Source organism: Eublepharis macularius, chromosome 1 (assembly GCF_028583425.1).
Source record: "Eublepharis macularius isolate TG4126 chromosome 1, MPM_Emac_v1.0, whole genome shotgun sequence".
In the NCBI taxonomy this organism is placed as follows: domain Eukaryota; kingdom Metazoa; phylum Chordata; class Lepidosauria; order Squamata; family Eublepharidae; genus Eublepharis; species Eublepharis macularius.
In genome coordinates, this window is record NC_072790.1 from 24,707,822 (window position 1) to 24,720,149 (window position 12,328).

General features: G+C 38.6%; 1 protein-coding gene across 6 annotated transcripts in view; it reads left to right on the forward strand.

Annotated features, from left to right (window-relative positions):
* LOC129325865 (cytochrome P450 2K1-like) overlaps window positions 1–12,328 on the forward strand; it is a 69,005-nt gene that overhangs the window by 23,069 nt on the left and 33,608 nt on the right. For 2 of the 6 annotated variants that reach the window (XM_054973863.1, XM_054973847.1), the window contains exon 8: window positions 1,537–1,678. In XM_054973863.1, the coding sequence (XP_054829838.1) occupies window positions 1,537–1,678 (142 nt within the window). Of the gene's footprint in view, window positions 1–1,536; window positions 1,679–1,997; window positions 8,841–9,396; window positions 11,071–12,328 lie in introns of those variants that run through there. The other 4 variants (XM_054973839.1, XM_054973831.1, XM_054973855.1 and 1 more) reach the window with 4 other exon arrangements.

Consider the following 12,328-nt stretch of genomic DNA (forward strand, 5'->3'; position numbering starts at 1 on the left):
GCACCATGCAAGCCACAGCCTGGTGCCCAGTGAGGGCACTGTGAGTGGGGGCAGGTTCCCCAGAGTGCAGAGGGGAGGAGGACAGTAGCAGCAGTTTCCATGCAGGGCAGAGTGAGGAAGAGGGCAGATCTGTGGGGATCAAAGATATCATTTGACTAGGGTGTCAGAACCCTTTGGGCCCGATTACACTTTACAAAAAAGCAGGTGTCTTCTGGGTGTTTTTCACAAACTCGTGTTTACTTGTAAGATTCAGGGAAGAGAATGCACACTCCCTGTAAACAAAGAACCACAAACTTCTAGGCAGCCAAGTTTGCCTCTCATTTCTACTTCAAAAAACATTTTTCTTTCCCATAGGGTCTCTTAGAGGCTGTACATATATCATATTTTTAGGTTTAGCATTTGGTATGTAAATCGCTTGCAATTTGTTGTTAATTTGAGTTCAATAGTTTCTGTGGGGTGAAAAGGGGGGAGGGAGGTATAAACATATTATTAATAATATATAGCCTTTTAGATGGGTGGTGGGTAGGGGGTAAAATTTTCACTGTTATTTTATAGATAGATTTCTTTTTTGAGGGTTTTTGTAAGAATGTAGAAATTCCTTTTTCATAGGACTAGAGATAGTCACAAATTTATAAGCCCTACTAAATGTTGCACTGTTGCTAATTGTATTACTCAGTTATTTAATCTGGCTTCTAGTATCTTTTGAAAAATTAAGCAATCGTTATACTGCTAGTATAACTAATCTATCAAGTTTAATAGGAACTGATCACTAATATTGTACTATCACAAAATTAATAATCTGTTATTTTTACTACATTCACCATTTAATATGTTGTTTGTTTATGAAAAATTAATAAAAATAATGTAAAAAAAATTCTCTGATTTTTTTTTTCAAGAAGGCGCTTCCCTGAATTTCAACTGATTACTTATGATAATATTAAAGCAATAGGCATAGATTTCTCTTTTTAAATGCAGTATTACCTTTTAATGAACATGCAGATTAAGAGAAATCAGGTGTATTGAAGGTTTTTTTTTTAAAAAAAGAAGAAGAATAAATGGGTTCAAATATTTTCCCCCAACAGTAAGGTTTTCAAACGAGGCAGGCAGTCTCACAAGGAAACACTTCACTCTAACTTTGACATGAGGAAACCCTTCACTTTAACTTTGTCAAAATATTCTCTAATCATACCTGTGAAAAGTTATGAAGATAAAATAGAACTTCTGGGTTTTTTGTAAAGTGCAATCAGACCCTAAGTGCTAGCTTAACTTTCGGATGGAAATAATGTGGGATGAAACATAACTGACTTAGACTGGATCGTGTTCCATTTCTCTTCAGGATCTTTAAACTTTCATCCTTTTAAACATTCTCCATTAAAGTTAAATTTCTGTTTTGACTTCCTTGCACATGAATTCTCACCTAATTCACTATGCGGGATGGCATTTTTAAAAATTTGATTGAAAGATTGTTGTGACCATAACTATGTCCTTGATGGCTGTCCTCCTTTTCTATAATAACACATCACTTTGACTTTGCAGGGAACTTGTATTGTTCCGTTACTGTACTCTGTGCTTTATGATGAATCTCAGTGGGAAAAACCACTTAAATTCTACCCTGAGCACTTCCTTGATTCTGAAGGAAAGTTTGTAAAGAGAGATGCCTTCATGCCTTTCTCTGCAGGTAACTCCTTTTATACTTATCACTGTGGGGTTAATTAATAGATCAAGTACCCAAGTCCATTCACTTGGAAGAATGACATCCTAGATGGTCATTTCCCACTTGTTCTCTCAAGATTAGCATTATTCCTCAGTACACTTAATCTTTGTGTTATTATGTATTTTAGTCCTCTTTCATATTTGGTGTTTGGTGTTTTATGATAAATTATTTGCTGTTTTATAATAAATTATTACGAGGTATCATTCCATGGGGGAAATAGTATAAATGTCTTATAATGAAGTTAAATAAACAGGGCTTCTCTGCCACATCTGTACTGTTACAGGTCGGCGAATGTGTGCTGGTGAGACCCTTGCCAAAATGGAGCTCTTCCTGTTCTTTGCACGTCTCCTGCAGAGATTCACTTTCCAGCCAGCCCCTGGGATGTCTAAAGAAGACCTGGACCTTTCCCCTGCTACATCTCCAATGCCCTACCGGTTATGTGCTTTGCCACGTTCTTAACATCCAGTCATGCTTATCTCTCATGTGCACACTGCCCTACTTTTCTGTACCTTCTTGCCTTCCAAAGACGTATCAGACTCAATGGAACTGGACTGTGCTTTGTCACTAACCTTGGTGCTTCATATGACTATCTGTCAATCCCAACCAAGGTAGACTAGAGACATAACGTCATTTGCTGTATCCATTGTTTTTATGTCTGCTGATTTCTTGTATTCACCCCTTAGAGATGTCTTTGAATCACCAAAACAATGAAGCTGAGCTCCCGCTGTATCTGCTCCCAAGTGATATTCATCCAATGATACTAGCTATGTAAAAGGTAAAGATAGTCCCGACTTCCGGCTGGGGATCCCTGAAGGTCTAACGCAGCTCAAAACACTGAGCTGTCCGTGCTGCTGTTTTGGAAGGCTGGAGGGGCGCAAACTGCCCCAGGTGGAGAACAGGCAAGAACGCTCAAGAACCTGAGGGCGCGTCAATCTCAGGCAAGGGGGGGTTCTACGCAACGAACTCCCACCCGCCTTTGAGGTCCCACCCAGAGAAAGGTTTTGCTAAGATCTCTGCAGCGGCTCTGGAGTCAAATTTTGGCATAAGACCTACATGCCCAAGCCTCGATGAGCAGCAAGGGGAACAGATTTGATTGGATAACAGAAACAGCGATTACAACCCAAGAAAAAACGTTTAAGAAGGTAAAGATTGCTATCTCTCAATTCGGGACTAATTAAAGTAAGAGATAAAATATAAAAGCGGACTTAAAAACTGCAACAGACTGATTAAGGGAAGGGGAAGATTCCGGCAAGAAATTTTTTTAAAAAGTGACATTGCAAAGTGAAATTAAGGCGGAAAGTCAAATATTGTTTACATACCTGCGGTGGGAAGAGATACTGGACTGTGGGAAAGTGCTAATATCGCGAGAACTGCTGCGAAAAGAAAAGGAACAGGAAGTATGTCAGGACTATAAAGAGGCTGGCAAGAAGCGGCTTGTTTTAATACCGGAAGCGGAAGAACGCCATTTTGGAAAAGGGAAAGGTTGTGGCTTCAATGAAAAAGGAAGTAGGCCATCTTTAAAGAAGGTAAGGGCGTTTACTTCAGTTTAAAACCATAGAGAAAAAACGCCCGACATTTTGGACTACATATAACAACTTTTAATAAAAATAAAGCGAATTTGGACTTTTTTAAACATCAGGAAGTAATAAATCAGTGCCACAGATCTAAGGAAAAGGGCAGACTCGTGGGAGTGTAGTAAATCAAGCCCCACGATGTCGAAGAAGGAGTGGCAAGCTGCGATGGAGAATCTTGATAAAAAAGTTTCAGAAGTTTCAGAAGGCAACAAGGAGCTTTAAGGTATGGTACAGGAGATGGCGAAGGATTTTAGAGACTTTAAAGAGACACTTAAAACGGAAATGGCAGAACTGACAAAAGATGTGCTTGAAACGCAGCAGAGAGTTAATGTTGTTGAAAACACGCTGGATGTGCAGAAATGAGAGGATTAAAAGGAAGAGTGGCCGTTGCGGAATGTAAACAAATGGAGAAACAATTAAGATTTCGTTCTATCCCTGAGACGGAGGAAAAAACAGCCTGAGAGCAGATTACAGAAATTTTGGGAGGATATCTGGGGAAGGAAGAAGAGGAAATTGCAGCTCTCCTAGATGTGGTGTACAGAATCAATTCAAAATTTGCGCTTCAGAAGAAGTTACCAAGGGACATGATTGTGCAATTTACGACAAGAAATACAAGAGAACTAATTGTGAGTAAACAGTTTCAGGATCCATTAGAAGTCGACGGTAAAGCGGTGAGAATTATGAAGGAGTTGCCCAGATCGGTGCTGTTGGAGCGGAAAAAATACAAAGAGCTGGTTCAGATGTTAAAGGAAATGAAAATTAAATATAGATGGGAAATACCAGAGGGACTGGCATTTGAATTTGGAGGAGCAAGAAAGAGCATCAGATCTGGTCATGAGATGGAAATTTTTATTATGAAAAATGAAAAAGATTTACCAAAAAGTTCAAGAGCCTGATCATGGATTGCAAAGTCATATCTTGGAATGTTAATGGACTAAATTCACCTTGTAAACGTAAGGCTATTTTCCACTGGCTTGTAAAACAGAAATGTAAAATTGTGTGTCTACAAGAGACACATATTAAAAAGCAAGATGTAAAATATTTGAAAATGGTAAAGCTTGGAAAAGAATTTGTAGCTGCCTCCAAACAGAAGAAGAGGGGGGGTGTATTGTATATAAAAGAGGAGCTACAGCCTAAATTAGTGTTAAGTGATGCAGAAGCTCGATATTTAGCAGTGGAAATAATTTGGAATTCAAAGAAGATGTTGGTGATTGGAGTATATGCACCTAATGGTGCAAAAGAAAACTTTTTTGTGGACTTGCAAAAGCAACTAGATGAGTTGTCCTATGATCAAATAATTTTGGCAGGCGATTTCAATGGAGTTACAAATTTGGAGGAAGATAAGAAATCTAAGACTTATACAAAAAAAAAGAGAACTATTGCCAAAGTCATTTTTTGCGATTATGCAACAGGAAAGTCTAGATGATGTATGGAGGAGACAATATCCCAAGAAAAGACAGTATACATTTTACTCTGCAAGACATTCTACGTTATCAAGAATCAATATGATCTGGGCCTCCAAAGAACTGTTATTATGGACCAAAGATGTGGAAATAATGCCAAAGGTAGGCTCAGATCATAATCCAATTATGTGGAGATTTGGCAAAAACAATAAAAGACGGGGATGGAGAATAAATGAGGACTTGCTACAGATGGAAGACAATATTGCGTTGCTGGGAAGGGAGACCAAGTTCTTTATACAATACAATTTGAACAAAGAAGTATCGACTAATAAGGTTTGGGATATGTATACAGCTGTGATCAGAGGGATACTAATGGACTTGAATGCAAGAGATAGGAGGAAAAAGGAGAAAAAAAGATTGGAAATTATGGAAAAAATTAAAGCCAAAGAGATTCAACTTAAAAAGAGACCAGGGAAAAAGAAAATATATCAGGATATTAGAATATTATAAGAACAGTTATTGGCAATGAATAATAAAGAACTGGAGTGGAACTTAAAAAGGATGAATCAGAGGTCGTTTGAAGGTGCAAACAAACCTGGGAAATATTTGGCATGGCAATTAAAAAAGAGAAAGGAGAAGAAAACTATTAGTATGATACGAGAAGAAGACAAGATATTAAGTGATCAAGCTGCCATTAGTAGAGCCTTTTTCAAGTTTTATGCCAAACTATACCAAAAAAAAGAGGTGAATAAAGACTTAATAGCGGATTATTTAGTTAAGATGAAACTTCCGACAATCTCTGAAGAATGGAAGGAAAAATTGAATAAGGATGTGACGGAAGAAGAAATAAAAGAAGCTATTGAATCAACGAAATTGGGAAAGGCACCAGGACCGGATGGATTAATGGCAAAATTTTACAAAACAATGACGAATGAACTGGCACCATTCCTGAAGGAGGTAATGAATGGAGTTATATATAACCAAGGGATCCCTGAGTCATGGAATGAAGCTAACATATCATTGATTCCAAAAGAGGGACAAGATTTGACTAATGTTAAAAATTACAGACCAATTTCACTGTTGAATAATGATTATAAAATATTTGCAAAAGTATTGGCGGAAAGAATCAAAGGATGGATGTCAGAATTTATTGCAGAAGAACAAGCTGGGTCCTTACCTAACAGACAAATCAAAGACAATTTGAGAACAGTAATAAATGCGATTGAATATTATGACAAGCATTGTGATAGAGAAGTTGGTTTCTTTTTCGTGGACGCGGAAAAAGCATTTGACAATCTGAAATGGGACTTTATGTTTGCCACTATGGAAAAGCTGCAAATGGGAGAAAAGTTCATACATGCAGTCAAAGAAATTTATAAAGACCAAAGTGCAGCAATTGTAGTGAATGACGATTTGACAAAAAAATTGAAAATAAGCAAAGGCACAAGACAGGGCTGCCCTTTGTCTCCATTGTTGTTCATACTGATTTTGGAAATACTGTTGATTCAAATTCGAGAAGATGATACAATTCGAGGTATAAAAATAAAAGAGTTCACCTACAAGGTCAGAGCATTTGCAGATGATATAATGTTAATAGTAGCGGATCCAATCGATAATATGCCAAAGGTAATAAGGAAAATAAAAGAATTTGGAGATTTGGCTGGCTTTTATGTAAATAAAAAAGTCGAAGATACTATGCAAAAATATGACCAAACAGAAGCAACAAGAACTGGAGGAGCTAACGGATTGTGAAGTAACGAACAAAGTAAAGTATCTTGGAATTGAATTAACTGCGAAAAATATAGATTTATTTAAGAACAACTATGAGAAATTGTGGATACAAATAGAAAGAGACTTGATAAAATGGAATAAGTTGAATCTATCATGGCTGGGAAGAATTGCGGCAATAAAAATGAATGTTTTACCATGAGTGATGTTTCTGTTGCAAACGATAACGATTATCCGAGACTCTAAACAATTTGAAAAATGGCAAAGGAAAATTTCAAACTTTGTGTGGGCAGGCAAGAAGCCACGTGTGAAAATGAAAGTACTACAGGATGCGAAAGAGAGAGGTGGATTGCAACTGCCCAATTTAAGATTATATTACGAAGCAATATGTTTGACATGGATAAAAGATTGGATAACGTTGAAAAATCGCAAACTACTGGCCTTGGAAGGTTACAAAAAATATTTGGATGGCATGCGTACCTGTGGTATGACAAAACAAAAGCGGACTCTATGTTTTTGCATCATTTTATTTGAAGAAGCCTCTTCGCAATCTGGAAGAAATATAAAATTTATATGGGAGAAGGAATTCCTGCATGGGTGGTCCCGTATGAAGTAATTGACCCGAGAACTGTCGACAATGAACAGCAATGTTTAACTTACAAGGAGATAACACAAATACAACATTCAAAATTAAGAATAAAAACAGAAGAAGAGTTGTCTCCTTGTTATGGATGGTTTCAATATAGACAGATCAGAGATCTTTACAAATCGGACTGCTCAAAGGGAGGAATAAGAATGGAAAATTCAGAATCGGAAGAAGTAATGTTACAAGAAGGCAAGAAACAAATTTCAAAGATTTATAAAATTCTTCTAAAATGGTACACCGCAGATGAAACAGTGAAAGTACAGATGGTGAAGTGGGCAATAAATTTTCATAAAGAAATAGCAATGGAGACTTGGGAACATCTGTGGAAGAATATAATCAAAATTACAACTTGCATGAATACTAAAGAAAATGTATATAAAATGATATACAGATGGTACTTAACACCGAAGAAAATTGCGCTGGGTAATGCCAGCATGTCAGATAAGTGCTGGAAATGCAAAAAACATGAAGGATCATTGTATCATATGTGGTGGACCTGTGAAGTAGCCAAGCAATACTGGGGAGATATAATAGAAGTAATTAATGAAGTGTTACAAACCCAAATAAATAAGAACCCAGAATTGCTGCTACTGAACTTGGGAATGGAGAAAATTCCAGCGCAGTATAGAACATTGTTATTTTATATGACTTCAGCAGCAAGACTATTATATGCGCAGAAATGGAAAGTGCAAGAAGTACCAACTGTAGAGGATTGGATTTACAAATTGCTGTACATGGCAGAGATGGATAAAATTACAAGAAAATTCAAAGACCTGGATCCAGAACAATACATGACAGACTGGGCGAATCTGAAACAATTTCTAGAAAAAAAACGGGATGTAAAAGGAGAATTGCGGCAGTTTGAAAACTTTTGAACCAAGATGTTACAATTGGAAGAGAGAAGTGACTTTACCATAAAAGGAAATATTATCTATTTTAATCTAAGCTAGGATTACAGTTAACTATGGGGGGTTAGAATTTATAACTGATTATTGGAAAGTAGAATTGAGATATTAGAATAAGAAATACAGCATATATATAGTTTATGTAAGAGAAATATGGAACTGTTTAGAGTAGTAAAGGTTATCAAGTTAGGTTAATAGTTATAAGATTAAAGTTACAGTTAAGCATATGGTAGGATAAGTATGTTGTTAATTTTTTGAAGTATTATCAGTATAATTAACATAGTATGTATAGAGTAAATATAAGGCTTAGAGTAAGGAATGTTATATTGGGAAGTTTTAGTAGTGTTTAATATAGAATTTGTTAAGTAATAAAGGGGGTAAAGGGTTGGAAAGCTGTCGGAAGTCAAGAAGGAGGGGGGGAAAGGGTGGGGATTAGATTAGGCTAAATTGGATAAGACTGAAATGTAATTTTATATGAAACTATGCTCACCAATAAAATTCTTTAAAAAAAAAAATAAAAGGTAAAGATAGTCCCCTGTGCAGGCACCGAGTCATTACTGATCCATGGGGGTGTCAGAGTGTGAAAGTAACTCTGGCAAGATTCAGGCATTGTCAGATCATTCTCATCTAAGTGACAGTTAAGTCATATGATCGTCCAAGGTTGCAAGGTTGCATCAGCCAGATGTGCTGAGTGCAAAGGTAAATGCTGATTGGATGTAAGTTATATAAATGTACTCTGTGTACTGTGTATTGGGTGCCTGCAAAGGTTTCAGAGTCTGGCGAAGCACTTTGCTGCTCTGAGTTGTAAAGGCTATTGGACTGTGTATATATATATATATCTGTAAATAAATCTATATATAGTTCACCTTACTTGGTGTGGTCTCTGCTGCATCTAACCTGCTTAGTATTGCTAGCCAGTAAGCCGCTAGAAAGCTTTGCGTCAGGGGGATGTTGCATCACGACGTTTTCTTGGCAGATTTTTTAAAGGGTGGTTTGCCATTGCCTTCCACAGTCATCTACACTTTACCCCCAGGAAACTGGGTAATCATTTTACTGACCTCGGAAGGATGGAAGGCTGAGTCAACCTTAAGCTGGCTACCTGATCCCGGCTTCAGCTAGAATCAAACTCAGGTTATGAGCAGAGCTTGGATTGCAGTACTGCAGCTTACCACTCTGTGCTACGGGGCTCTTCTACTAGCTATGTAGATAAAACAAATTTATTTCATTAGTGCTGTGTTTTGGACCTCAGATTAGCTTTACAAATACATAAGGTCACTGGATGTGTTACCCACCCCATTAAATCTGGAACTATTTTGAGCAATTATACTGCCTTATGTCTGAGAAGGATATAGAAAACAATGACTGCAGTTCATTGAATGAGTAAACAAAGCCAGCTGCCTTATTTGTGGAACCGTTTTGTTGGCAGAGAAAGAGATGTTGAGAATTGGAGGTACTGGCTTGGATCCAGTGGGCTGTTTCTCCAAGCAGAAGGATTTCACAGATCAAGGATTCCGCCATTGCTGATATGAATTATAATTCGTTCATCTGAACAGGACCTTCTGCAGATACCACCCTGCAATTAGCCTAAATCAGCAACTGCCCATACACAGCCTTTCTTTGTGGTGGCCCCACCTTGTGGAATGAATAGCTCAAAGAGAATGAATGCGGAAGAAGTTCTCACACTTCTGGCTTTTCACAAACTATACAAAATGGAATTATTCAGGAGAGCTTTCTACTCAGATGTATCGTAAGAAATAGCTCAAAGAGATACTTTGGTAAGGGATAGGAGGTGTTAACTAGGCTATTGGGTACTGTCTGCTGATATAGATATGCTCCTCCTGCATACTTTGACATTGTTAAAGATGTCATGTCAATTACTTTAATCCAGAAAGGTCTCTTCTCTTTGTTTGGCTTTATGCTAGTTTTCGAATTTGCGGCTACCATCCCCTACTGTTTCTGTTTTCATTGAATGTCCCCAACTGTTGATCATATTGCATTTTTCAGTGAATGTCCTAGCTATTGATTCTATTGTATTCACTTGTCTTATGTAATCTTCCTTGAATCTCATTAAGAAATGTGGACTATAAATAAACAACAACAATCCACAAGGCACAACTTGGGCAGCACTGGGAGTCAAGAAAGGTATACTCTACAGGCAGAAAACATTGGCTCCCATTGGATCCCAGCCACTGGCTTCTGCTTTTCCACTCAAGCATTTTTCAAGCCTTCGAAGATTTCCCAACATTCTGTCACAGATCAGTGCGACCAAGAAATAGAACCCAGAATACAGCTGTGTAGACAAGTTAGCAGTTCCTCAGTGGAACAGGCTTCCCGAGGTGGTGGTAGAACCTCCTTCTTTGGAGGTTTTAAAAGCCAGATGTCCATCTGACTGCAGTGCTGATTCTATGATTTAGTATGAATTTAGGCAGATTGTGAGAGGGAAGGCAGGAGAGGATGAGCCAGTGCAAGGCTCTCGTGGCCCTTTCTTATATTCCGAGGGTAATGCCAATTGCTACTTTGGGGTCATGAAGGAATTTTCCCCAGGCAAGATTGGCCAGGGATCCCAGAGGTTTTTTGCCTTCCTCTGGGCATAGAGCAGGGGTCATTGGTGAAGTGGAGGGGGGAGTTAGCTGTGAATTTCCTGCATTGTGCAGAGGGTTGGACTAGATGACCCCACTGGTGTATCTTCCAACTCTTATGTTTCTAATCCAGAAATGTATTTCTCATTGAAATCAATGGAAACAACCATTGAACTGATTTCTTAACATTAGCTTTTGTTCTGATATTAAACTTTATATTCTGATATTAAACTCAAGTATTTGCTATGATTACTGGAATTCTGAACCAATTGCAAGTGTCTCTCTCTCTCCCTCTCTCTCTTTCACTCTCCTAGTTATCAGGGGTGATGCCAAATTCTGAGCAACCATAGAACTATGACTGAAACCCACTGATCCTCCACCATGTTGTATGGCTCTCCTTTCCAGCATGTAATTCATTGAGCGCCATGCTCTTTGCAGCCTTCCAATGAGATCAAGATAAACCACATACACACTGTATTGTCGAAGGCTTTCACGGCCGGAGAACGATGGTTGTTGTGGGTTTTCCGGGCTGTATTGCCGTGGTCTTGGCATTGTAGTTCCTGACGTTTCGCCAGCAGCTGTGGCTGGCATCTTCAGAGGTGTAGCACCAAAAGATAGAGATCTCTCAGTGTCACAGTGTGGAAAAGATGTGGCAGGTCATTTATATCTACTCAGGAGGGGTGGGGTTGAGCTGAGTCATCCTGTAAGAGTTTCCCAGGGTGTGGAATGCTAATGGCGGGAGGCTTCACTGTATCCTGAGGAGGTTCTTTTGCATATGGATTGGTGCTTGATGTGCTAATCTTCTCTGCAGGGCTATTGTCGGGTGTAGAGTGTTTTGTTAGCCTGGTGTTTTTCAGAACTGGAAACCATGCTCTATTCATTCTTAAGGTTTCTTCTTTCCTGTTGAAGTTTTGCTTATGCTTGTGAATTTCAATGGCTTCCCTGTGCAGTCTGACAAAGTAGTTGGAAGTGTTGTCCAGTATTTTGGTGTCCTGGAATAAGATACTGTGCCCTGTTTGAGTTAGGCTATGTTCAGCCACTGCTGATTTTTCCGGTTGTCCAAGTCTGCAGTGTCTTTCATGTTCTTTTATTCTTGTCTGGATGCTACGCTTTGTGGTCCCGATGTAAACTTGTCCACAGCTGCAGGGTATACGGTATACTCCTGCAGAGGTGAGGGGGTCTCTACTGTCTTTTGCTGATCGTAGCATCTGTTGTATTTTTCGGGTGGGTCTGAATACTGCTTGGAGGTTATGCTTTTTCATAAGCTTTCCCATCTGATCAGTAATTCCTTTGATATATGGCAAAAACACTTTTCCTGTAGGAGACTGTTTTTCCTTGGTTGTTTGATTCATCCAGTGAGGAGAAAGCAGACATTCGTCGTTGTGCCTGGTGTTGGCCCTAATGTGTAAGGGCCATTCATGAATATGAATGGCATGTGATCTAATGGGTGTATCAATGTATGTGAGGGTGAGTAGGAAAGTAGACAGGACACAGAGGAAGATAAGAGTGTGAGGGAACTGCTACAGGAAGTGACTTAGCAGAGAACCAGAGAGAGAGAGAGAGTGTGTGTTCAAGAGACACTAATAATTTTTTTTAATTAAGGCATTTACTTATATGACTCCTCTTTGTGACAGACCTCTTTGTGACAGACACTTCTTCTGCACATGAATCAGCAACATCTGCTCAAGATACGATCTTTTTCATGTGGACACACCAAGATTTAGCTGTCCTAGTCAGCTCCGACATTACTTCTCAGAAAGCTCCTTGCCATGTATATGT